Source organism: Rissa tridactyla, chromosome 2 (genome assembly GCF_028500815.1).
Source record: "Rissa tridactyla isolate bRisTri1 chromosome 2, bRisTri1.patW.cur.20221130, whole genome shotgun sequence".
Classification (NCBI taxonomy): Eukaryota; Metazoa; Chordata; class Aves; order Charadriiformes; family Laridae; genus Rissa; species Rissa tridactyla.
In genome coordinates this window covers 66,723,036-66,750,336 of record NC_071467.1, presented here as the reverse complement: position 1 = coordinate 66,750,336, position 27,301 = coordinate 66,723,036, and the positions used below count along the sequence as shown (strand labels likewise).

The 27,301-nt window shown below is 39.3% G+C and overlaps 2 protein-coding genes across 12 annotated transcripts in view; one reads left to right on the top strand and one right to left on the bottom strand.

The window, feature by feature from the left end:
• Positions 1 to 18,251, bottom strand: MSANTD3 (Myb/SANT DNA binding domain containing 3). Of its 4 annotated transcripts, none has more exons than XM_054191574.1 (3): positions 18,120 to 18,251; positions 11,809 to 12,254; positions 1 to 10,485 (listed from the first exon to the last, which is right to left on the bottom strand). In XM_054191574.1, exons 2-3 carry the CDS (start codon positions 12,221 to 12,223, stop codon positions 10,076 to 10,078), a joined length of 825 nt encoding a protein of 274 aa, XP_054047549.1. In that variant the 5' UTR covers positions 12,224 to 12,254; positions 18,120 to 18,251; the 3' UTR covers positions 1 to 10,075. The 4 variants fall into 4 exon arrangements, with proteins under 4 accessions (XP_054047549.1, XP_054047547.1, XP_054047546.1 ...); XM_054191572.1 differs by lacking the exon at positions 18,120 to 18,251 and adding an exon at positions 17,750 to 17,839; XM_054191571.1 differs by lacking the exon at positions 18,120 to 18,251 and adding an exon at positions 17,315 to 17,645.
• The window catches only part of LOC128905446 (uncharacterized), a 25,660-nt gene continuing 16,135 nt past the window's right edge, over positions 17,777 to 27,301 (top strand). For 5 of the 8 annotated variants that reach the window (XR_008464876.1, XR_008464877.1, XR_008464875.1 and 2 more), the window contains exons 1-8: positions 18,447 to 18,580; positions 19,160 to 19,237; positions 20,151 to 20,219; positions 20,687 to 20,717; positions 22,870 to 22,929; positions 23,363 to 23,443; positions 24,128 to 24,264; positions 26,127 to 26,249. Coding sequence is in view for 5 of the 8 variants with exons in the window: in XM_054191568.1 (XP_054047543.1) it covers positions 19,187 to 19,237; positions 20,151 to 20,219; positions 20,687 to 20,717; positions 22,870 to 22,929; positions 23,363 to 23,443; positions 24,128 to 24,264; positions 26,127 to 26,249 (552 nt within the window). In the remaining 3 variants the exon portion in view is untranslated. Of the gene's footprint in view, positions 17,908 to 18,446; positions 18,581 to 19,159; positions 19,238 to 19,273; positions 19,693 to 20,150; positions 20,220 to 20,686; positions 20,718 to 22,869; positions 22,930 to 23,362; positions 23,444 to 24,127; positions 24,265 to 26,126; positions 26,250 to 27,301 lie in introns of those variants that run through there. The other 3 variants (XM_054191566.1, XM_054191570.1, XM_054191569.1) reach the window with 3 other exon arrangements.

Genomic DNA, 27,301 nt, shown 5'->3' with positions numbered 1-27,301 from the left:
AATTCTTAATTATTTATGTTTAGTAATTTATGATTAAACATTTTACAAGAAACAAGGCACTAAAATGTACAGTTAGTCATCCCTATTACATACAGTGTGAGTTTCAGACATACAGTAGATTCCCCTCACTTAGATAATTATTGAATCTCTTCCTCCAACGGTACTTTTTGTTGCATTTCGAACATACCCAACCTTTAGAAAGTATACATTTTAGGGCCCTACTTTGTCTCCTTTTACTCACTGTTTCTGTAAGAAAAACAAAGAATTTGATATGAAAATTAGCTACACAGTAAAGATGATGAAAACCCCATTCCTCACATTTCTAAGGATTCGGACATATTGTGAGGTCCTTAGAGATTCAAACTACAATGTGGGCATTATTTATCAATTAAAAACAACAGTAAAAAAAAAAAAATTGTTTAAAGGTGCAATTCCAGAAGCTACTTCCGTGGAGGGCAGAACCAGCTTTGGTGGTGTTTGAGGCACTAAAATACTAAAACAACAATTTACAGCAGGTAAGATGACGGAGGCTGACACCATGCTAGGAAAATCAGGTTAGTCTAATGGCCATCATTTGGCTAAAAAGGGGATCTTAAATAATGTATTGGTTTTAGTGCAATTTAAAAAGCAAAACCCAGAAACTGTTGCTAATTAAAGGCAAAGACCACAGGAGATACCATCTAATACTCCATTAAAATATTTAGTATCGGAAGGACTGTATACATTTTCAAGTATTTTATGACAAATAGCCCAGTACTTAAGTGCTAGTTCCATTTTAGATGCTCACTGACTATAAGCACAAACACGGCACAATGTAATTTTATATATTGCTAAAATACAACAGAATCTAATGTCACATAATAAATACAACACGGTATAAAGAAAGAGTGGTTTCCTATTAATTTGACCACTTATACAAAAATGACAAAGAGGAGTGCCTAGATTCAAGTTTCACCTTGAGATTATCAAGCTCTTGTGCTGGCAATATATTAGAGGTCGGATTTTCAGCGCCTCTGCATTTAGACTGCAGTGATCCTAAGCCCCCTGAGCACATGTGGAAAGATTACCACTTTCCGAGGTTTTCAGAGGATCCTTGCAGTCTCTTTGACCAGAGGAATTGAGGTGCAGTTCCACTGCCGGTGGAATATACATGCAAAATAGGGGAAGCTTCTGCAGGATAAGAAAAAATGATGGTGGAGAGAGAACCTTTCACAACAATCATCTTGAGTAATATCCTGAGTCATTGCCAAATTAAAGTGAAAGTTATTTTTTCCCCTTGGAAAGATAAGCTTTCTAAAAACGTGGCCAATGAGACTTGTCAAGACATGGCCAACATGATGTACGATCACAAGATGGTAGTACTGGCAGAGATGGCAATAACACATTTGGAAACAAATTATTTCTTAAAGAGTTTTCGCTTCTTGGGTACTGTAAAAATATTTCTGTTAATCTGCATGAATTTTTGGAAAGAGAGGTTCTTACTCACTTAGCAATATGAGTCACCCCGAAATCACAGGAAGAAAAAATGTTAAAGAAGGCTTTTGATAAGCAAAACCTATATTTTTTTCCCCTCGTAGTCACATAGTTTAGAAATTCCAGAAGATGGCCAGGTGAAGCAGGGTTCCAGTGCTCCCTGGAAACCAGCAGGATCTGAAAGTATAACCAACATGCTCTACTGAAAATCCTGTTCATGTTAGTTGGTGGCAAAACAGCTTGTACACCCTGTGACTGGAAGTTCAGAAACACAACTACAAAAAGAAAGGTATTATTAGGGCTATGCCTTCCAGTTCTCTGGGAAGTAGAATAGACTGGAATATCTCTATATTTGCATTTACAGCTTACCAGAACTCTCTGGTACAGATCTAAAATGTCAGGACATCTGCATCTTGAGAAGCTGAAGATCAGATCTCTCATTATTTAACCTTAGACTCTTCAGAAAAAAAAAAGGTGGAAAGTATAAATAAGCACAAACGCCCACATATAGCTGAAAATACTAAATATTAGAAAAAAAAATTGATATGTGGTACATTTGGTTGAATTTATGTATATATCTAACTGGGGGTGGATTAACATATTTGGGTTTATTTTTTTTAATTAAGAATGTGCACTGATTTGATGGAAGTAGCAAAGATTTTACGAGGAAGAAAGGTGAGGGCATGCCTGTGTGATATATTAACCATACCAGTCAACCAAATCCTAACAGAAGACTGAATCTGTCAGACTGAAGCTGTGTTAATTTATTGCTCTTGGTAGTTGAACACTGTTAGGACATAATTTTAGTCTGTCCCGTGATTTGGAAGATTTTGATATATAACAATTTAAAAAAAAATCATAGCCTACCACCCAAAGCCATTTTTACAGATCACCAAAGTAACCCACTGCTCTTACTATGTCCCTACTTGTGTTTTAAGTTGTGATGGGATGTAGGCTTGAGTTTGCTGTGCTGTGGGGCTTGAGCCACTGACATCCATGCTGCGTGTAAGAGAAGGGTTTAAATTTAAGCCAGTCTTTTCCCATGCCCTATTTTTCCAGCCTGGCTCCCTGACAGCACACTCATGCTGGATTTACAGAAGCGGCGTTGGTAGCTGTGGCATTTGTACCAGAATGAGAGTGGAGACCTTGCCACCTTATCAGTGTGACAAGGCACCTCAGTGACACCATTAGCAATGATGATTGTTCCTGCTGGCCAGAGCCGCTATTTTTTTATTCAAATTCATCCACGACCACTGATTTGGTAATCAGAAAAGATGCAGGGAGTCAGTGCCAGACAACTTGAGAACGTGAGCTACTCGCCATTGTCCAACTGGCACCACCGCATGGCTAAGGGCATCCCAGTAGGAGTATTGCATTCAAGAGGAACAGGACAAAATCAGTATGGGAGGTCTTCATCAAATGCTATCAGCCACCAACAGGGTGCAACATAAAGCCCAGTCTAGCCCCAGAGCCCTCATGCAAGCCAGTAATTGAAAGCAAAACAAGTGCATTTTGGAAACTAATGTTGCTTTATTTGGCAAGGACTTCTCATTACACCTCATTTCAGACAGAAAGTTGGAGGTAAGACGATATTTGGATTGGACATTATTGTTCCTTAAGCAGAGGTTGAACCTCTCTATTAGGTCAGCACTGATAACTCCCAGCCTGCCAGAATTTCTGCTCTGGTTTAAATACCTAATCCATCACATCACCTCCCTAATTTGTACTTTCCAGAGTCTCAGTATGTGAGAGCATTTACAAGATCTTCTTCAGATAAATGGAATTTATCATGTGTTTGTCAATTCAGATTTCATACAGTCCATAGGCTTGGTATTCAAAAGTTACAAAGCCACGAGGGTCATTGGGGTGAAGGACGGTTCTGTGGGAACGTGCAGGTGTCTACTAGAACAAAATTTTTAGCAAAGCTTCGGTGAGAGTAGCAGGGCAAAATTTCCAAACTCCACAATTAAACAGAAGCAGGAGGTTTTTTCCCCCTGCATTATACTGTGATACAGAATGGGTGGTAGGAATTTATATGGGCGATTCAGCTGGACCATTTGCAGCTTAGTCCATAATGTCAGGGCATAATTCTGACAAAAGGAAAGGGGTTTGTACGTGACCAAATAATGGACAGAGCTTGAGCAGCTTGTATGTCACCTCGTTAGTGACATATAAATAATAAATTACTACTAAATTGGTGTATAATGCCAGTTTCAGATTCAGGGCTGTCCAAGAACAGCCTCTTACATCTCGAAAAGAAATATCTGAAGACTAGTGGAATACAATCAATCTCAAGTTGTGCTGAATGCAAACCTAATTCTACTCTCTTGCCAAACAAATTTGATTAATTAGGTGCTCTAACATTTGGTCAGAAACTGAAGCACACAACTATTCTGCAGCTGGACTGAATAACAAAAGGAAAACAAACAATCTTAAACAACATTTTTTAAAAAACCCACATAAATTAAACAAGGACTATCTAAAAACCTATCTTGCTTTTTTTCTGTTACATTAGAGAGTTCTTTTCCTAAATATATATATATGTAGTGTAGCTTTTTATCTAGCCAGCTCTTCATCAGGAAGGTAACAGATTGTTTCGAGCTATTTTGACTGCTTATTATTTTTTTTTTTTCCTGTGGCTGTTTTGACAGATTGGTAAATCGACACTAGGATGAATTAGAAGATTTGGCAAAAATACTTCTTGATTGTTACTGTAAAGAGGTTGACCATATAGTGAGATGTATCCACACACCCTGACAAATATAACAGTTTTATAACCCACAGCCGTGCGGTGGAGAGCCTTTTCCTTTTCCTTGCTATATAGACTGTGCCATTTGGCAGACTACATGCTGGACAAATTTCACGTGCCTTTCCACAGTGCATAGCATGCGTGTCTGGATAATGCAGTCTTAGAAAATTGTCCAACTTCAGTTTAGTAGAGAGTGAGGTCTAATAACTCTGGCCAGATTCCTACTTGACGCGGTTACTTTTCTTATTGTCAGGCACTTGGAGCTGGGAATAGTATGATGGAGGTGTCCAGAGTTTCGGGGGAAAGAGTAATCAGGGAAGGTGAAGACCATACAGGGGAACTGTTCAACACACATGACAGTGTTACCTCTTAGGACAGCTAAGAACTGTCTTCACTTCTGACTCACTCTGAAAGACATACCATCCATTTTTTTTTTCCCTTTGCAAGTTTTTAATTTATCCAGTGTTATTAACATGACTGATGATGTTGTAGGATGCCTGAAACCTTCACCACCAGAATAGCAAAATATTCAGAGCCACAGCTAGTACTTTTCTATTTTATTGCTCTTGTTTTAGGCCCAGAAATCTGACCATGTTTCCATGTGCACCTTCTTTACAGATAAAGGAATCAAGCTGTTTCATGTAATACCATGACAAAAAAAAACCCTAAAAATTTAAAAATTCTCTAAGAAGCAAAGTCCCTTGTAAATTAACAGCACAGAAGTTAATCTGTGGTACTGGAAATAAAGACCACTGCTTGTTTTTATTGTAAAAATATATTATTATCCTATTCTCATAGATGGCAACAAATTGTCTTCTTTCTTTGTATGAAATGTACAGAGCTGTCCTCTGTAATGTTTTTTAAATTATATTAACAGATGCTGCATATTATCCTATCATCTTGTTACTTGGTTTATTTTATTAGCCTAAATGTATTAGTTTTAGTACACATTAGTCCTTACTTTGCATGGAAATATTTCTGAATATCTAACTAGAGACAAAGTTCAGGAAAAGTGATGATGTGTGAGTTTTCCACTCAGCTGCTTTAAGAAGAAACAGAAAAATAATGCAAAGAGACAGGCAATTATCTTAGGAAAACAACTAAGATGCATCAGTCACAAAAATAGCTTTGAACGAGCTAGCTCAAAATATGAAATCACAGGACTACTTGTAAGGGACTTTACTTGCCTGGAAATTAAAATGTTATTTTAAGATTTACATGTAATTCTCCTGCCCCCAAAGTAACAATATATAAATGTGTAGAAGTTTATCATTTCAATGACATTGTGAGTATAATACCTGAAAATACAACACTGCATGGATGCGGGGTTGTACAGCCTGTAACCACAGAGATTCAGAATGGAACTGGAAGCATTATAATGCAAGTGAGGAAGAAGGAGGACAGATAATAAAAGCCACTGTAACTACAACCAGCAAATAGAAAAAAATCTGCAAAAGGTCACTGAAAAACACCTATGTAATCATACAAATCCTGGGGACACTGCTAAGATTTGGTATGGGAAACACGCAAAGATAAATGACCATTAAACAACATCCTCAGCTACAGTAGATGAGGTATAATTCAGAAAAGGGTAACCCCGAGCCACCCTTTCTTTCTCGGGTCACAGGGCTGCAAAGGGACTATTTCAGCCCTGTGGTCTGAGCGCTGAGCTCAGGCATAGCAGCTGCCCCTGCCCCGGTAAGGACTGGCCAGGAGGGCTGTGTCTTTCAGCCCTGGCTAAACACATCTGCACAGTAGGAAAGAGCATCGCAGAGAGGATTTGCAGCAAGCAGCAAGACCCCTTGCTCCTGCAACAAGAGCAGCCTGGGCGTTGAGAGAAATAGTATAATAGATTGCAGGATGGGTTATTTCTTTGTCGAGGTAAGAGACTAGGTTTGAGGAAGTATCTGTGAAAATCTTCCACTGAGACTCTTCCATTACCTAGAAAGAAGGAACTTTGTTATCAGGAAGCCCCAAACCTAATCTCTGCAGAACCCCAAAGATGTATGAAGAATTAGAACTACACAGCTTCAGCATCCTGCATTAGCTCTGATCCTGACGAATGACTTTGTAGTCACAGACTGTCCTCCCAGAATTTCATGGAGCTGGAATGGAGAAAGCGCTCTTCTCTCTATACTAACCTCTCTTCAAAATCCCCTAATATGTTTCCCAGTCTGTGCGCAGAGTCCAGAATGCTTGTGCAGCTATGTAGAAAAGGCTTACTAAACATGCTTTCTTTGAAAGGGGAAGATGATGACTGTGAGAAGCACCCATTTCATGGTCCGATGTTGTGATAATCAGCAATCTGGGCAAGAGAAAGGACAGAGCACACACAGAGCTCTGGATGAAATCCTCTGCTCATATTGCTGGTTAAAAAAATAAGGGGGAACACAGACATAATGAAGAAATACAGGAGAAAAAATCAACAAATAAAAAAGATTATATCAGCTAACAAGCTAGATGATCTCCAAGAAGAGACAGCACTTGGAACCAGGCCAGTGTAATTTTCGGGAGCATAAAGGAATTCAACATATCTTGGCTGGAAGGTCATAGTTTCTCCTCATAAGAACACAGAGGCTGAGAACAACGGCCACGACATGTCTGGTATATATTTTTTCTCATGGAGTTAAGCAGGGATCATTTTACACAGTATATCTTTTAATTTTATCCCTGCCAACAACTTGTATAACAAACCCAGAGAAGAAGAACAGGCATGTTGTTCTTCTTAAAACACTGCTGTATTTTATCTATGAAGAAAACTCCAACCCAACACTTGTGAAAATAACCTATATGGCTTGGCCAAATGGTTAATAGGAAAACACAATTACGTGAAAGTATCTGAATGATGTAAGCTAGAAGAAAGGGAGAAGAACAAATGGACACACTGTCTGAGATGCCTATGATAAATAGAAGAAAAGTCAAACAAAAGAAAAGATAAATCCTAACAGCAGAGGCAGTAATGGCAAAAAAATGGTAAAAGCCACATTTCTCAAGTTGTTTAAACTCCACCACACCAATCACTTTATAAAGCCTTTAGATGGAGAAGCCAAAGCCTGGGAAGGAGACACATTACTTCGTCTTGTTGATCTTTTACATTTTTCTCTGTCTATCACCCAACAGTCAACCACAGATGGGAAAGCAAAAGCCTGTGTCACCAGTAAGCCATCTATTACCTGTACCACAAAAGCCTCTTGTATCATTTGTGTTAGGTGTGACATTCCCATTCTTCCTCTGCGCATGTACTGAGCATTCTTTCTTTCAGATCTTCCATCTTCACTCTTTCTAATTTTTCTCCTGTGATGTTCTTTGTTTTAAATAGAAGCTGAATTAAAAGGGTGTATTGTTCAGCCTAAGAACTGTAACTTTTAGTCTCAGAATAAGCGTATATACCAAAACGCAAGGCATTGGCCACTTAGTACAATCTGAAAACATGCATATTTTAAATTATTTTTTAATATAAAAATAGAACAATCTTTCGTAAGCAATGGTACAACTTTCAGCAGTCAAAACTACCCTTATCTCACATAACATGAGATTCTCCCTGGACTATTTCATACCTTCTCACAGGGCTCTCTAGACCTGGATTGTCTCTCCATTCTTGCTCTCTTCACAGGGCTGAAATGGTCTTCATCCATCACCTTTTGACACCTTAATGTACACGGTTTCAATTTCATAGTTTCAAATTACCTTCACTTAGAAGCAGTGTGGAAGGAATCCCATCATTGGTTAAGAAAAATGTCTTTCCTGTCCTTTTTTCTGGATTATGCCTCAACAATTGTCATAACCACTCAAATAACTGACTCATCTTCCAGACCACAGAATGCAACCTCAGAACAAAAAGGTCCTCATTCCTGTTTACTTCTTTCTTTTGCCTCTACTGTTATTATATAGGAATGTCCTACCTTCAAATAGCATTTCTATTCAGCAGAAAAAAGTGTCCATAATGACATCCTTCTTTGGAAGTCCTGTGCTTCATTCATACAGCCAATTTATAAGAAAACTGAATTTGCTGTCAAAAAGATCTGTCTTTGGACTTCATACATGGCCTATTTTTTTGATCTTGCAACAGCTCTGCAATTTTTTTTTTCTCTGTCATATAAAATAAGTTGGAATAAATCACTGCCATTGCGTTTGCTGGTGTTAGCACATTGAACGGAGCACTGCACGTACCACAGCGTTAACCACAGTGAGTACCGTGGCTGATAATGGCAGTGCTTGCAAAGATAAATCACCAGCAGGGAAAGCCATTCAAGAAAAAAAAAAAACCAAAACACAACCCCACTGCCCCGCCAAAACAAACCCAAAAGAAACTCCACCAGAAAGAACATCTAGAGAAGAGATGGCAGTGTAACTGGGAAGAACAGTATGTTTTGTAACGCACCCTAACTTCAATACGTAACTCACTGTGTGGACTTGCCCTCATGAATCACGATCTGAAAATGTTTTATTGAATAATGGGATGCTCAGGTTTTTCAATGGAAATGTATGGTTTTGTTCATTTTTCTCACTGCTTCAAATGATGGTTGTACACCTTCCTGTAAAACATCTTTTCACACATCAGAAGTTCTTAGGAATCTTTGTGGAGTTCTGTATTTCATGTTTTCTTAACCCTTAGCCCACTAGACTGAATGATTGCCTGGGGAAGGATTATCTTTATTTGTGCTCTCCTACCATCTACTATTCCAGGCCCCCAAACTCTGTGGGGACCTTCGGGTGAATGCTTTCTTACAGATCATACCTATCACCCCTCACTGACAACAAAGGCAAGAAACATACCACTGTAACACACAGAACAAAACAGAACAGTGCTCCAAGGCAGGAATGATTTCTTGAGCTGTTTCCCACCCTATGTGAAGGTAAAGAGGGTGAGCCTTAGTCTTTTCTTGTAGCTAGGGAGAGGCTAAATATTCCTGCTACGCCATCAAGTATAGCATGGAGAGACAGAGGGAGACTTTGCCAATGGATTGGTTGGCTCACTACATTTTAAGAGCTTTATGAATTGTTAAAAGGCTCTTCCCCTCAGAATGACTCCAGGTGAACAGTACACAGTGTCGGCAGCAGTATGTGACCCTCCTATTTTGGTATTCTAGTTGAATACAAGACGGGCCTGGAAAAGAGAGGACAAGCACAATGGCTTTTGAGGAAGAAGTCACCTTCTTTCCAACTTCTTAAGGGTCAAGGCTCAAACAACTGGAGGGCCAGTCCACAACCGTTTGTTCAATCAGCCAGTCAGCTGGAAAATACTATTGTCCTTCACAAACAAAGGGATCAATTGCTACAGTGGTCCTTTTGCTACTTCCTTCATTTTCACATTTTCTATGAAGAATAAGTTATGAACTATATTAACCACAGGCAAGTTTTTTTTCCTAAGCCCCAGCCTAACAATCCAAACAACACCTGTCGATCATCTTTTGTCTCCTTAACAGAGAGCAACTCCAACCCTTGCCTTCATTTGGGAAATGGTAGATAGGAAGAGACAGAAATCAAAATAAACACTATAACATGATGTTTAAAGCTGCTAAGTTTTCTTAAGAGCACCCAATGTAAGAATACCCGGACTACCTTAAATTTCAAAAGGATGTTGGGGTATTCTGAGAGGGGAAAATATATTCACATTTCAGAACACTGTGCATGTCTGAAAGTTAAATAAATCAGAACTACTTACAAACGAACAATACAATTTTCCCCTCGGTGGACTCTACCACTGTTTCCCTAAACGTTAAGAGTCAAAGTGTGTTCACTGCCAGCTGGGCACCTATCCTGTCCCTGTACATTCACATTAAAAAATCCTCTTTCCAGTGCACGTTACTCATAAATGTGCTTCATCAGACTGATTCTCTGCCTCCTTATGTTCTACGGTGAATTAGGAAAGGGTCTGTTAAAGGATGATACAGGCCATTCTTTTGTGATGGTCTGCAGTTTTCTCTCCCAATACATTTTCTTTTTATTTAGCACTTCCATTTTTATCCTGTGTTCCTCTTCGGCCATCTCACACTCTCTTTCTATTTGCTGTATTTTTGCCACATGAACTTCATTCATTTGGATTAACTGCAGTTGCAAAATTGACATCTGCTGATGATGTTCTTCCTCATGCATCTTTTTCAAAGCACTTTCCTGAGATGCTTTACTTCTGTAGTTCTTATCTGCTGCTATTCTGACATCAGAACACGAAGGCTCAGGTTGGGAGGTACCTTCACATATTGGGAAATGTATCAGCTCTTTCTCTTCATCACAAAGTTCTCTATTTGACACAACAAACGACTCTGAAAAACATAAGAGGAAAAAGTATTATAGCATTCCCTTCTTCTCCCTCAAGAAACACAAACTTGTGATGATATAGTTACTGGTGTATGCATCTAAACCTTGTGCTTCTGTACCATAGTATAGGAGCCACTTTTTAATGCAGTTTTGTTACAGAATACTAAGGGCATAATGGTCTGAACTGAACCACTTTGGGCTCTGTTGATAGACCTCCATGGTTATAATGGCAGCTCAGAATACTAAAGGGAATGTAGACATTTATAAGTGGACACCTGAATTTAGGTGGCTGGGCCTGCAGCCAAACCTTAATGCAGCTGTTTAAGCTAAATCCACATGTGACTTGCAGTATTTTTATGAAAGATCTGAGTGTCAGGTGAAGAGCTCTATCAACATGAATACCAAGACACCGAGGGAATACTAGGAAGAATACTACTTATTCCTTCCTTATCTCTACTGTACATATTGTAAACACACTGGTGCATATTTTTAGGAAAAAATTACATTATTCTAACTTTGAGAAGGTTATTCTGAAATAAAAGAAACTACTCATGGAATAAAATAGTTACCACTGCAAATAAGGGTCTCAAAATACATTCCTTAACAAATCCTGATGACTACTTAAGGTAAATACAATTATGAAAGACATATTGTAAGAATGTTATCTAACAATGTAGTTACTGTTGTCTTTTGAGCAAGGACAGTCTTCTATGTGTGATGCTGACATAATAAAGTTTGCAAGAAACTGCTATAGCCACCCTCCCTACTGGTTTTGGATTATTCCTTCTGTGTATGTTTGCCAAACCAACAGGAATGTAGTGCTGAACTTCTTCAGAAAGGCCATTCTCCAGTGTGGACTGCAGTGTGAAATATGGCTCTACGTACTCTTTTTAGTCCTTGAAAACAAAGGAGGAAAGACCTACAGGGAACTCTTGCAGCAGACAATTGTGTATCAATTTGCTGCTGGTAGCTTTTTTTTTTTTTTCTTCAATGCTCAGACAACATTTTCCCAGCAAAATGATACTTTATAGAGGATCAAAATATCCTTGGGACTGTTCTCTGGAAAGCCAGCATGACAGGTACTGTGATGCTTGCCACAAAGCAGCAGATACATCAAAAACTGATGAAAAAAAAATTGAGTAAAACCTCAGTTTAATTCCTGGGGGCCTAGGGAAATACATGCAGTCTTACAATATCACGGCTCTGAAATTACTTTTCTATAACCAGCAGTCACAACTAAGTGGAGAGATTTAGACTGCTGAAAGAGAATCACTGGCAAAATCACATACAACTGAATGCTGCTTGCATCATTACAGTAACATTTATACCTTGACTAGAAGCATCAGGCTGATATTCAGGATCTTCTTCTGGTGGGCTCTGCAAAAAGTACATTTGCTCAGGCATTATGCTGGCAATCTTCTCTTTCCCTATGATGTGAGTATTTATAAGTGGACTAATACTTCTTTTTACCTTCTCCCGCCTTTCATGTGCCATTATCTTTTTTGTCCGTGCCTTGATATTTTCCCAGCATTTCTTTAACTGTTTGAAGTCTCGCAGTGATACACTGGGCTGTGAATTATATTCATGAGCTAGTGCTTGCCAGGTACGTTGTTTCAGAGCAATAGTTCTTGCATCACTTTTTTTACATTCAAGCACGTATTTGTATTTTTCAACTAATGCAAGCAGCACACTCTTCTCCACTTCTGAGAAGTATTTCGCAGGCTTTATTATTTCGTTTTGCATTTTCTATTTTTTCTCCAAGAAGCCAAAAATCCTATGAAAACAATGATGAAAGCAAAAAAAAAAAACACAAATTAGAACTGGTTACAGTATCAAGAAACTGTGTTTCAGCAAATAACTCCTAAGCATAGCTTCTGATTCTAACACACTTCATTTTCTAGAATAGCTTGTGAATAGTTCTAGAGTACATAATGAAACATTCAGGTAAGATATAGTATGATACAAAATACTCAGTATTCAATTTACTTAGTAACTTGGTTTTTTATAACTTTTTCACTATTCATTTACACCCAGAGAGTTTTCAAAGCCCTGAACTGTGGAACAAGTTCTGAAACCCAGCCCTTGATAGCTTCAGGTTTAAGTCTAAAGCCACCTCCAGCAGATTTGGGTTTACTTCGGTACACAAAAGACCCTCTTCTGCCCTTGCTGACTGCGTGTAACTAATTTCTCCCGTCTCTTTACCATATTTGAAAGTTGTATGAGAAATGATAGTAAGAAGCTATCTTTTTAAAGACTTCTGTCGGTTTGGTTCTCCCCCATGCTCAGCCCTCCTTGACTGACATCCAATAGGCAGCAGGATTATGACCAGTATTACAACACTGAGAAGAGGCAAGGGTTGCAAGAAGACATGAATTAATTGTGGAACCGAACCGCTATGAAGGTACAGGTCCATCACCTTTTCCTGCTGACTCTGCGTGCCTGACACTCTTCCTTACGTTTGCACTGCTGGTCAGTCTCAGGAGCAGGACCAAGCTAAAAAGTGTTTTGGCCTCACTCAAGACGGCCACTGCTATATACTTACACCGTGTTAACGTCTGCCTCTGTTCTCAAGCCTAGGACTTATGTACACAATAGAACAGGGTAGCTGATACCAGGGAAATCTTAGCCATTTGAAAAAAAAAAAAAAAAAAAGCAGCGTCTCCTTGAAAATTATTAACACATGACTGTGCTGCAAAATGTAGTGTTTTCTTTTGTCTTTCCACACTTCTCTCCCCATTCCCTTCCATTACAACTGTGTAGCCCCAATTACTTTTACATTTTGGGCAGAAACTTCTGGATCATTACGTAGAAAAAGGGGGAGCAATGCTGTCTTAGCTCACATTTCTTCTGGCTTTAATCATGAAACTCATGGATAGACTATATGTAATAACTGGTTCATATTCCTAATGGTCTAGGACTCTCCCAAAAGGAATTTTCTAGTATTTTGCCCATTGTTTCCACGACTTTGCTCGTAACATTACTTGAAGATACCATAGATGTCACCATCAGATTTCCTCTTTTCAGTATTTTTTCCTTAACTCCACTGCACTACCACTCTCTTTTTACCATCGTTGTAATTCCTTTCCTCCAAATGTCTTAATACTTACAGTTATTCTCACCTTTTTCAGTGAAAGTAACCACTTATATTTACAAAGAAAGCTAACGGACAAGCTAATGTCAAAATGAGAAACCAACTCTGACAGAAGAATGGGAGCTTTCTCAAGTAGCCTATAAAATATTACAAAACCCGCCAAAACAAAGAGGAGGAGTCAAAGAATAAAGGAGGCAGTAGAACAAAGCCTAGAATAGTAAAACAGAAACGAAGTGAATAGAAATAAGTAACAGTCTGAGTTTAAGTTAAGTTGGGGGTTGGACTAGATGATCTTTAAAGGTCCCTTTCAACCCAAACTATTCTATGATTGTATGTTAAGTCAGTAGCAGTAGCTAAGTTGTACCCCTACTGAAAAAAAAGAGGCAACAAACACTCAGTTTGTATTTTGTGTCACTGCTTAGCTGGGTAACTACTGGGCATGCACTGACTGGACAGACGGCACCTACGTGGTTCCTGACGAGTCACAGTTCTGCTGTCTCTTACCAAATGCTGGTGTCATGAGGACATGGGACAGCTAAAGTTTTCGCAGCAGACAGGGTTTAGGGGACAAAGGGAAAAACCCATAGGAAACAAGACTTCATTAGTTCTGCTGCTCGCGGAGCAGTTTGTTTATTTTGCAAGAAAGAAAAAGGTGTAAGAAGGAAAAGGGCTGGGTGACTGAGTGCAAGCAAGACAGTTCCCCAATCCAGCATTTCCTCCATCACACTATATCAAGATATTTATTACTCTCTGTGAAAACTTAGTCACTCCATGTGTCCGTGACAGTAATTCTTAAACACCTGTAATCCTACAGAACAAACTAAGTGTATATAAACAAACTTGGAAGTATCACATACCAATCATTATAATGTCTAGGTCTAATAGACAGAAGAAAACATCTGCTTCAGAAGTTCCTTAAATAAAAAATAAGTTAAAAAAATAAGCAAAAAGTCAGGAAATGGACATCCTAACAAAGAGATACTGAAAACTGGCAAAATCACTCCATAAAACAGCTCTCAAAACATGTAAAATAAAAGAGAACTATAATGAAATGGACTCTATCTACCAATCTATTTCACTTACGCACTTATTATACCATTCCAAACCGTTGAGCTGCTTTGGGCAGCTGCTGAAATGAAATTCTTGGGACTAAATATTGATGCTTTAACCTGTCTTAGCCTCAGTTTCACTGAGGAACAGGATGAAAAGCAGTCCCACCTGTGAGTCATAAGGTCTAACAGCTTATGACCCTGAAAAACCAGGATCAGAGACTTCACGTGATCAGAAATGGCTGATTCTGCCTTCCACTGACGCATGTAAATCTTTCTAGCTTTGAAAAGGTGTGAGAATCTCAGTCCAAAAATCATGACGTTAGTGTGTAGAAAATCCCTTTAATGAGAAAAACAATGGATTTTCCAGAACTTTGGAGAATAAGTTCAGAAAGCTAAACAACGATACAGGGACTTCTGGATTCCAGGTGCTAAATATTTAGCTACAGAGACTGGCAGAGATCAACCGGTATCAGTAAACATTTAAAACATTTCCAAAAATGACTTCACAGATATTAACAACCTATGTACTAGGATAAAAGCTCATTTTTCATGGATGGAGCCACAGCAGACCCTTAAGTATCACCTTCATACCACACTATCATTTATTACTATTATTTTCACTGTGGTAGCATCTGAGATCCCCAGTCATAAACTCAAATACTGTACATGTAAGAATGGAAACATAGGTCTTACTCTGAGAAGAATACAATATATTAGTTTTCCCTTCCCCCATACACATTCCTAACTATTTTTTCCTATACATATGCATTGTATTTGCATCCTTTCCATGAAAAAGATGGAATTATGATCTAGGATGCATAAAGGAACTCAAGAACTGCTGAAAGCAGTTTAATGCATTTACTACACAGATGAAAAAAGTTCTTGAAGATTCTTTTCAAGCTCTTACATGCTTAGCCTGCTTGCTTCAATATATTAAAGCCCATTTTCAACTAGGTGAACAGAAAGCACTCTGAGATGTCAGAGAACTTAGAATACCAAGAAGTTGCAGCAAACCACAACCATATATTTATATTCACCTTTTTTTCTTTATGCATATCCATCACCTTCTGACAGCCCATTGGCTCCTTTGCGGAATACGAGAAAGTACTCTCATAAGCCCAAACAATTTCCATTTCGAGGTTAAAAGATCCTTCCAGGACATATGCCTGGGATATCAGGACATATGCCCGGGATATAATTTAGCATGTAGGAATCTGTGCTGAAATGGAAGTAGTTTCCTGTGTATAGCTCATACAGTAAACACAACTGATTTGGGAACGTGTAGGCACATGAGGACAGTTGCACAGCAAATTCTACGAAACAAAGAATAGAAAGCTTCTCCCATTCTTACAGGTGCCCAGGCCCTAAGACATGTGCAGCAAGGAAGTACTTTATCCTAAATATCTTCTCTTGGCATGGCTCAGTTCACAACTTGCCTTAAAACAAATCAGTGTCCTAAGTACTGGTCTCCTCACACAAACCTTTATCACTTTAAAATAACAAAAATATGTCTCAACTCCTCATTTTTCCTTTGAAATGTTGTGTGGCGTTCTTCTTTTAAAGACTATAAGGGATGTGCTGTGATCTGCTGGAAGAATATCTTGAAAAAAAATTACATAAGTGAAGAAGTGCACATATGTTCATAAATATGTATATATGTATTATTTTGCTTGCGCACACCTAAACATACACCCAAACTCCAACCAGTTGCAAAGAAACCCATTAAAATAATAATAATAAAAAAATCACGTCAGGTTGGTATTTGTGAGCATTTTCAGTCCCTGAAATATTTTTTTAGGCATAAGAAAATGCAAAGAGAAAGTTATGGTGGAAGACTTAACCCAAACATTAAGGTTACACTAGCCAAACCCCAAAAAATGGTTTGCTAGCAAACTGGTCACTTATGGTGTGAAAATGGAATTAATTTACCAATGCCAACAGGATTACTACTAGAAATAGTTAAAGATTGAAAAAAAGAAAATTTATTTATCCAACTTAAACTGCAGGTGAAGCTTTAAGCAGAGTCAGTAATTAACAGCATTGAAAAACAATCATAATACTGTCCTTTTCATCCAGTGTTTGAGGGTGAAAGAAAGGCATGGGAATGCAATGACCCAAACCAGTCACAACAACAGGTTTATATTTCATTTGAATAACAGAACCAGCAGTAAACAGTGTCCTTCTTCCTCAAATGTTAGGTCTTCCTCACAGAGCTTCCATCAGTGTTCCAGGCCTGACCCTGTCTACCTTGAGACTTGAAATCACTAGGTAATTATATGCATCAAACAAATATGAATGAGATCTATGTGGAAATTGTGTTACATATAATCAGATTAAAAAAACAAACAACCCCAAACCCCTTCGGGTGCTTTTTTCCCCATCTGTTTTAATACAAATTAATAGTTATCATGGATCATACAGCTAATGAACAAAACAATCTAAAAATTCACAGTACTCTGCCTAAATTTCTCCTGGCAGATTTTATATACATATACACAAGGATGTAATTTTAAAATAGATATATAATATTACATTATATATACACACACACATATATTTTAAGCGGGTCATTCCGCTACCTATGGAGGACATCCAGAGCAGTTTGTGCAAAGAAAGGTAATGGACGCAGGTTGCTCTCTCGAAACGATTTGCCTGAAATTCATCAAAAATAGGCATAAAGACGAATCCTACCAGACTCTCCCGCACCCGAACTTCTCAAACATTAACTCGGGCTTGTTTTTATTTCCTCGCTAGCTCTTCTTCTGCGGGAAGGAGACAGGAGAGCAGGTCCCGGCGCTCGACAAAGAAGACCGCTCCACCCAGGGCGGGCATGCAGGCTGCGGCGCAGGGCGCGGATCCAGGGACATCGGCGGCGGGAGGAGGGAGGGCGATCGGCCACGCTGTCACCCGAGACCGCGCTCAGCCCTGCCGGCGGGGACAACCCCACCCTGCAGCCCCCCCCAGTTTCTCCCTTCTTCTAACAAAGCGCCGCCGTCGGCTCCCTTCCTTTCCTTTCCTCTCTTCTCTTCTCCTCCCCTCCCCTCCTCCTTCTTCTCCTCCTCCTCCCCCCCCGCGCTGGGCGGCCGGGCCTGCCTCCCTCACCGCCTCCCTCACCGCCTCCCTCACCACCTCGCCGGCAGGTCGCCGGCGCTCCTTCAGCTCCCCGCAAACCCCGCGCTGGATTTCCGTCTCTCCAGAGCACAGGCGGCAGCAGCCTCACCCACCGGAGACGCCTCCCGCCGTGCCGCCAGGAGGACCTGGCCAGGGGGACCCTGAGCCTTCAGGTGCGGCGGGGCTGAGGGTGGTGTGTGTGGGGGGGGGTGTTTTGGGGAGCAAACACCCGCCGAGAAGGGGGTGGGAGGCCCCGTCTGCACCTGACGGGAGCGCACAGCGCTAGCGGTGCCGAGCGGGGTTGGGGGGGGGCGGTCGTCCCCGGCCCCGTTCGTCCTCTCGCCCTTCCCGGTGCGGCGGCAGGAGATGCCAGCTCGGGCTTTACCTCCGACAGCGCCCGACCCGGCGACGCGCCTGTGCGCCAGCGCCCCCAGCGGCGGCCGAGGGTGGGAGGCGGGCCGGGGGTTTGCTGCTACCGCTCCTCCGCCGGGACCCGTTCCTTCCCTCCCTCACTCCCTTCCGCCCGGCTCGGGGCTCCCGCTCCTCGCTCCAGTCCCGTCCCGTCCCGTCCCATCCCCCCGGGCTGCCGGCGCCCCTTCCGCGCCTCCCGTGACGCAGTTCCTGCCCACCCGGTGCGCCCCGGACCCCGCCGGTAGCGGCGGTTGGGCGCTTAACGGCTGGCAGGCGGCGCGCGCCTCGGCCCTCCCTCAGCCCCCTGAGAAGAAGCGGGCAGCCGCCGCAGCGGTTTGTCGCCCCGCCAGCGGGTGGGTGGGAAGGAGAGCCGGTCAGGCGGCGGGGAGTGCCGGTAGCCGGCTTCCCCGGGTGTCTCCCCGCTGCCGGGCTGGGGTAAGTTGGGCGCCCGGCGGTTTCCCCGGTTCCTTGCGGGAGCAGGTGTCCGTCAGTCCGTCCCTCCGGCCGCTCTCCTGGGGGTCTGTTGGCTTTCTCGGCGCCTCTGTTCGTGGTGGGGTTTGTAGCTTCGCCTCCCCCCGCCGCGGACCGGAGTTGGACCGTGGTTTTCTTCCACAAACCCCGTCGCGTTCTTGGTGCAAAGGCATATTTCAGGCTCTGCACGCCAGGCTGTCGCCGCTGTGTGTCATCTGTCGCAGCCCATGTGCTTATTTCAATTCGAGAAGAGGGAAGCTTGAAATAGTTCGGATCCGTTCTGTTTCGGGGCGTGCGTAATTTCCTGGTGGCTTTGTGTTTCCTGAGGGAAACTCTCGGAAGAAGAACTTTCTTTCCTCGCTGTGCTTTGCTCTCAAGTTAAAAATATCATCGTTAGACTGGAAATTTAAAGGTTGAATGTAACTGAAGGTGAAGCAGGAATTAAAATAGGGATATGCGTGGCCCTTAAATAGGTGGAACAAGAATATGAATGATTTTGTGAAGCTAAAATAATAGTTTGCAATCTTTTTGCAACTTGCCTAGGCTTTCCTTATCATCTAAAGATAAAATATGGACCCTGAAGCTGAGATAAAGAAGCAAGTAAACCCTTTCTACTGCAATGTAAGTATTCCTTACTGAAAATTGTAACTGATACAAAATAATTTTGGTAGAACAAAGTTGGACTAAACTAAGTGTGAACTTTTTTTTTCCTCTTGAGGAAAATGGATAAATAGCACTGGCGTTGAACCTGTTTTGCTGTCTTTGTCGTGTTTGTCTTGAATGTGTGTCAGGAACCAGTTTACTAAAATTAATAATTTTGATAATACTATGTTTCTAAATAAAGGCATTCTTTTAAAATGGAAGGTTAAACTGCAGCTTCTGTTCAGAAAAAAAAAATAAATCCAAATTTATCTGGTTCTCAGGTTTATTGCTGTTGTTTTTAAACATCGTGGTTTTTTTAGAGGAGAAAATATTTGGACTGTATTTGTTCGCTCACGTGAATTTAAACCTAATCTGCTCCTGTTCTGAACCAGCCCAGGCATAAACCATCTGCGATTGGAAAATACAATATGCATGTGAGTGAGGCAGACCCCAAACTGGTGAGATTAAGTGTGTTAGTCTGAATGCGGCACTGAGGACCACTGGCTCATCTTAGCCAGGTGTACTGGCTTGTTACAATTATGCCTTGCCTCTGTTTCAGACTTGGTTAATAGTTTGTGAGGAAGACCTTGCTTCTGTCTTTACTTATCCAAACAACAATGTGTCATGAGATAGCTGTAGGGTTCTTCAGACTTCTGAAATTTTTATGTGACGTGGAAATTCCTTTTCATTACACTGTATTTGGATGGTCTTGGAGCCTCACAAAGAAAAGTTCTAAAAGCTGCTTTAGTTTGTCTTTGGAGCAATAGTACTTTTGTAGAACTTATCTATACTATCACTTCAATAATGAGTTTGTTTTGTTTTGATATCAGTGGTTTTTTTGTTCCTGTTGGTTTGTGTGCAATGCTAAAAATACTTCTTCTCTTTAACGTAGATTTGCAAAATCTGGTGTGCTTCTGCATTAAACTTGCAGACTCACTTCCTTGGATTTAAACACAAGACGGTAAGATCTGTTTTTGAATGCACCTTTTGTCAGACTTTACAGATTTAATTAGTAATAGAATATGGATTTGAAATTTAATTTTTAATGTAGTGTTAAAACGTGCAATTTCAGATATTTATCTAGTTTCGTTGCTTTACTATTTTGTTTACTGCAATAAAGTAGAGCTTAATTTTGTACAGTAGTTCTATCAGAAAATGTTGTTACAACTTTTGTGTCTTGTATTCTGGATTAGTAAAGACAATACGTGAGAATACGTGACTGTTAAATGCAGAGTGGAATTATTTAAATCGTAGACAATCTAGGAAAAAAGATGTATGTTTCATGTAACTATCTATTCACCTGAGATAATGTGTGGTGTTGGTGTTAATCTAATTTATTTTATAAATAATAACAGGTTTGCACTGTTATTTTTTTTAATGGTAAGTGTGTTTCATTCTTCCTTGTTGGTTGATGACTTGGTAACTTAGGTTGAAGAAGCACTGAAAGCTCATGGCATTGGTAAGTGCAAGATATTTTACTTCTTACTCTACTCTATACATGCATGTTTCTCCCCACCTCAATGTAGTTGTTTATGAAACAAACAAGAAAAAGACTTTCTCAGGACTTGTTCTTTAAGACTTGTTTTGCATTCTTTAATGACATAACTATCGAATCCTACAGAAGTCAATAATATCAGCAAGAGGTATGCAAAGTTTATTAAAAAGCGCTAGCTACAATACCACAAATCAACTACATTAAAGTTTTGAAAACCTTAATTCAAGACGTTAGAGACCTTCAATATTTAAAATATTTTTAAAAAACTATGCTTCTTAAAGCATGTAGAAATACTTTTTTCTGTATTTATATTTGTTTCTTAAAAGAGCTTATTAAAAATTTCTTAATTATCTGAAGCAAAGTACTTTTAGTAGGTTTAATATATCATTAAACCTTCACAAGGTCTTTATGAAGTCGTCTAGTTCCAGAAGGAATGAAGGTATAACTATGTTCATAATTGTTTTCCTAATTCCGTTTCATGATGCACGAAAATGTATTTACAGGTTTCTACAGAATTTGGTTTGAAAGTTATGGCCCAAGTTTTACATAGTCATTGCACCTATCCACTCTGGGGATTTTTGTACGACTGTAAAGGAAATTTAAGTGATTAAATATTTAGCAGCTGGATGCTGCTGAAATGGATGCCCTGAAATGTTCAGAGGTGAATTGGCAGACAGTTATCATGTCTTCTTATTTCTTCCTCTTTTTTTTTTTTTCAATTAAAAGAATTGATTGGCCACTAGTGACCAGAATATGATTTGTGTTATTAGAGTCTTTGTAGGTTTATCTTCATAACACTTTCTTTTCTTTTACTCTTCTGATCTTTTCATTAAGATCACTTCAGAAGGTTGGTGGTAACGCAGCTGGTATTAAGCAACATCTAATTGGTGGGAATGAGCTGGCAGCTTCATTAGTTGTCAACACAGTACAGTTTGTAACTTAAGTAGTCGAGTTTTCATGGAGGTTACCTCTGTAATCAAATATACTCTTTCTGATGTAGTATTTGTTGAAGCCTTCTGTCTCTCACCTTCTGTATAGGACCTACTGTACACCTTATGCTCAACTTCCTGGCAATATCCGATGTTTTAGTCAGAGACTACTTGCAACAGGAGAGTAACAGTGTTGAGGGATGTTTAAGAGATGAAAAAAATTCGAATTTGCCCTTAGCTGGTGTTGTTTCAGGGACTGCTAGCGATTTATTTATTGATTTATTTCCATGCAATGGAATGCTGAGCTTTCTGAATTTCTGAAATTCTGTTCTTGTTGTTTTCTTATAGTGAGTGCATTAAGCCCCTATTCAAGGAATAGCAACTTCTGTCCTCTGCGTGCTTGGCATTCCACTCCCAAACACACAGAATGTTATCTTATACGATGTCTGTCTCTCTCCAGGTTCCTCTGTGGCAGATAATGTTGTGTGGTCATCTCTGTTGTACCTTTCTTAAGGTTCTGCAGCCTCAGCTGTATCACATGCCATTTGTGGACAGAAAAAAAAAATATTTGATTGGGGAGGGGATAACTGCAGACCTTTTGAAAAAGACAGCAGGGTTATGGGCTGAGTCAAGTGCCCTGGCAGGCAGCATGTGGGACGGCACCCAGTTTAAGCACGTCAGGTTCAGTGGATTTAGACTGAATTGCTGTGATGTATTGGATTAAAGCAGCCCTGAAATTCATGACGTGCCGCTTTGTTCGTTATAGAATAAAAGATATTTGTACTGTAGTGCATCAGTCAGGCTTTTCCCTTGTTGCAGGTTGTTATCTATATAAACTAAATTACAGCCATAATTACTTAAAATTTAAGCCACTGTTTAATAATTTAATTTTATGATGTGTGTTTGAACCCATGTTCTGTTCTAAGTAGTGGCTTGATTGGTTGTCTTCTCTGCCTGCTTCGTCGAATTGCCTGATATTAAATAACTTTGGTATTGTTTGGTGTAAATATTTTTTGTCCATTTTTTGCCAAAAAATTTCATAGCATATTCAAAACTAAACATAGCTTATTTTTCTCATGTCAACAAAAGTTTAAAGAGTTTTCTTTTAAAAAAATAATCTATTATCATACCAAATTGGCTTCTGTACTTATAATTTTATTTCCACTTCTGGTTTGTTTTTTATTTAGTTAAAGCAGCAAGTGGCTCAGGGGAGCAAGTGAAAACACCTGTAAAACTTCCTGATTATGGTAAGAATGTTTAATGCAAAAAAAACCCAAACACAACACTCCACAAAAGTGAAAGAAATAAAATGTTTGAGGTACTGTGTCTAAACCTTAGCAGGTCATTGGGAATTCATTTCTGTTCATTGTATTTTCCATTTGCAGTAATATTTTGTAATAATACTTAAAAGAATATTTGCAGACAAAGTGCTATAAAAAGAGTGAAAATAGGATTGGGGGGAATAATGTTTCTCAATAACTGATTTAATTTGTGATGTGGGGCCATGTATGAGCGGGGATTCGCTTGAATGTGAATTTCTCAGCATATTTTCTCTAGGCCAAAGGTTAAACTCAGGAGTTTGTTTCATTTTGGAGGCTTTTTGTGATGTGACTTGAGACCGTGAAGACTGACTGATAGATGGATGACGTGGGATTACATAATATTAATTTTATCTTACAGTGCAAACTGAGCCAGAGAGGTTTCATGGACAGACCTTGGAAGAACAGCTTAATACATGCAAAGATTCAGAACCTGCACTTGGTAAGGGCTTTTAATACTCTTTAATTGTTTGCTTATGTGATGTTTACCTTTAAAGACTATTGATTAATTTTAAAAAAAATGTAAAATTAGGTAATGCATAATAAAATTTTACTATGTTTACACTGACTACTCAATAGTATGGTATGAAGGTGACTGATCTTAGTGACAAAATCATTGGATTTGTCCTGGAATATTTTTGATTAGGGTAGGTACCACATGTTGAGATTATTCTCTAGAAATGATCTAAGCAGATATGACAGAAATGAACTTTGACTTAAATGATCATTGCTATTCTTTGTAATTTAACTGTCCACGCTGTGGACGGAAGGGAGAGTGGAGTGGCCAGGAAAAATAACTGCAGGGGCATATGTTAAAATACATTCCCTTCTAAATAGTTACAAAATAGTTGCTATTTTTTTTAGATTATTCTTTAAAATAAAATTGTTAAGTCCTATGTGGTAAACATAAGGCATCTTAAAAACATTCAGTTTTGTACCTTTGGTGTTGAGGATGTCTAGACACGCAAAAGATAAAAGGAAATGATGGTTCTAAAAATCTTGATTCAAGTGTTTAGCATGCAGTAGCAATAATTTCCTTTAATGTCTCTTTTGTAACTAGCACTGAGTATTTGTTTCAGCAAACATCGAATTTCCTAACTTTAGCTTTTTTTTTTAATTAATACAGGACTTAATTATATAGTTGAATATCGATCAAAAGACAATTTCACTTTTCTCTATGAATGTCAACTGTGCCATTGTAAAACAGGACTGAGTAACATGTTCATGCATGTTTGTGGTTCCAAGCATAGACTGGCATACCTGGTAAGTTTTTAGAATAAAGGTGTTTTGTTTTTTTTTTTTTTAATGTAATGATTTAAGTAAAGAATTTGCTGGTCATATTATGATTTTAGAAAAAAATAAAATTGTGCTACATAAGCTTCTGTGAAAATGTGTGTGTTTGTATTGCAAGCATGCGACTGTGATAAATTGATTTAACATTCTTCTTATCAGTAATGTGGTAAGGTGTATACCTGTCCACTGCTGACGCTCAGTTTTTAGTTTAATCTGTTTTGGTTGACCAGTAATGCCAATACTGGAATCTACAGATAAAATTCACAAGCAGTAGGTTTTTGACTAAATTTTGTATTATCTTAAAGAACTGGATCAATGAAGAAATTGTTCAGTCTTTCAGATGCTTTAGATTAAAAGGAACATAATTATAAATGAACATGATATGTATTGGATAGAGGCTGTGACTTGGAATCAGGAGGGAAAAAAAAGTATTTCTAGTTTTGTGGCTGGACAAGCCATGGAAGTTATGTGCCTGTTTTATGGAAGCTTGCAAAGCTCTTAAGGTTCATGTCGGCCCTAAAATGCTTAAACACGTTTTTTTTTTCAGTATGTTTGGAGAAATAAGGCTGTCTAGTCTTTGAAAGTTTACTTGAATATATTTGTTTAGGATAGGCTTTAACAAAACTGAGAAAGAAATATTCTGAAAAGTATTTTGATACTTTCCATGAAATATCTGCTCAAAATCAGTACTATATCCCACATATCTTAAAGTCATAGTATGTTGAGTCCCTATACTGTTTTGAGGCAGTTTTAGAGCTAATGTTGTCAGGTGTACCATGATGGATCTGCAGTGATGTCCTTCACAAACATCATGGTGTTTCTGGTCATTAATTCAGGTGTATATGCTGAGTTCTGATGTTCTCAGCTCTTGTATTTCTTGTTCAATTCCAACTGTTTTCTACAATCCTGAATCTTATGCTTGTTAACTGCATCTCTGCTATATTCTTAAATACTATAAAAGAGTTCAACAATGATAGCTTTTAAGTCATGCATCTAGGATGGATTAACCTTAGGCAGTAGGAAAGGCAGGAGACTAAATGCCTGGGTTTTGTTCTGCCGAAAAGGAGCTGGGGGTCCTGGTGGATAACAAGCTAAAGATCGGTAGTGTACCTTGGCATCAATGAAGGCTAACAGCAAACTGTGCCGTACTGACAAGGGTATAGCCAGTAGATCAAAGGAAGTGATTATTTCTCTGTTCTTCATACTTGTTAGGCCATATCTAGAATATCGTGTCCAGTTTTGTGCTACAGCAGACAAGAAAGCTATTGATGAAATTGTCCAGTGGAGAGCTGCCAATGTGGTCGGGGGGCTGAAGCACTTGCACTGTGAGGAGAGGCTAAGGTAATTGAGCTTGTTCAAGATGGAGAAGAAAAGTGTCAGGGGAATCTAATAGTAGCCCTCTAATACCTTCGGGGAGGTTATTAAGAAGGCAGAACCAGGCCCTTTATGGAGGTGCTTGACAGGAAAATAAATTCATACAGGGGAGCTTCCTACTTGATTTAAGGAGGAAGTTTTTCACTGTGAGGGCAGTCTAGCATTGGAGCAGGTTGCCCAGAGAAATGGGGGAATCTCTGTATTCAGAGGTTTTTAAGATCCAAGTGGACAAAGCCCTGTGCAACCAGTTCAGCGTTCAGTGTCAGCCCTGTTTTGAGCAGAAGATTTGGCTTCCGTTGCCTAAATTATTCTGTGATTCTGTACACAGTCATTTTACCAAGTTCTGCTATGTATATGTAAAAGTTGACTTATCTCCCATGAACATTAGCTGTGCTAGATCTGGGAAGAGTTGTGTAGGATAAAGTGTGACTTAGGATTTGCGTTTCCTTGTCTTCTAGAAACGACATTATCCTGAGATAGCAGAATCTGATGAAGTTAAGGGTAAAGGCTCCGAACTGAACAGAAAAGTTAGGCAAGTTGCATTAACAATTGAGAAGAAAGAAGGAAGAAAACAAATAAAGGTACTTCTCTTTAAGAATTCCAGAAGTTTTATATTTATTAAAATAACAAAGAAAGTAAGTTCTGTTATGGTGGGCAGATCTGCTTTGTATGGTAGGAGAATGTTGCTTTTTAAACCTTTAAATCAAGTGCGTTTTGTCATCTTAATAGTTCTTCCAGGATTATTCTGGAGACAGTTTCCCATTGGTCACTCCCATCATAAGTATTTCTCTTGTTTGAAATAATACTCATGCTACCTGAGTCTACAGAAATATGAGTCTAAAATGCACAAATAACACAAAATATCTATATTAATGTTTAATCAGGTCCCATCTGTGTGTGTGTAAAATAACTTGTTTCATTGTTGCTAGGAAACCACCTTTATGACTTTTCTGAATTAGTTTCTGCTTTGTTAGCATCTTGTGGCAGTTCTCAAAGGAGTCAGGTAAACGTTCTGGTAGTACAGAGTGAAGTGTGGGAATTTGCAGGTGGATATAAAGTTCTCAGCAATGCCATGGGATCACAGGAGCACCATAACTTGAAATTCTTGGGGAGCTGCACCCTTTGAAGCATGTTCTTATAAAGATATCTCCATATCGCGTTCTGTTGGTGTTTATACCACAACAGTATTTAGAAACGCTTACCATCTTATCTGGGCAGGATATTGGCAAGTTTTTTTTCTTGAGGTGTACCTTACCACTCTGATTCATGACAAGCTTACTTAGGTGCTTAGTGTTCTTTATGGTATACATTAAATTTGTTTTCTCTATCAATTTCAGTGTCTGTCAACATCCTACTTGTTAAGCAGTGTTTCCTGGCAGGGTCTCTTGCTAGTGCTACTTAATGTGCATAGGCTATGTCTGGTTTCAAAGTGGAGTTCACAATGTTACTGTGCTTAAGTTCCTGCCAATCTGAAAAAAGACCCGTGTTTGTTTCTGTGTGATACTAGGCTCAAGGATGGGAGCCTGTAGGATGAGATCCTACTCTTTTTTTGATTAAAAAAAGGTATGGGAATATTGGAAGATCAAGACTTTCTTCTAGAACGAATGCTGTAAAAAGGAGAGGTTTCATATCA

Excerpts from the sequence above, each read along its gene's own strand:
- MSANTD3 (XM_054191574.1), bottom strand. The coding sequence starts at position 12,223 with ATGCAAAACGAAATAATAAAGCCTGCGAAATACTTCTCAGAAGTGGAG. Across the intron at positions 10,486-11,808 it reads GCCTGATGCTTCTAGTCAAG|AGTCGTTTGTTGTGTCAAAT; the intron begins GTATAAATGTTA and ends TATGTTTTTCAG.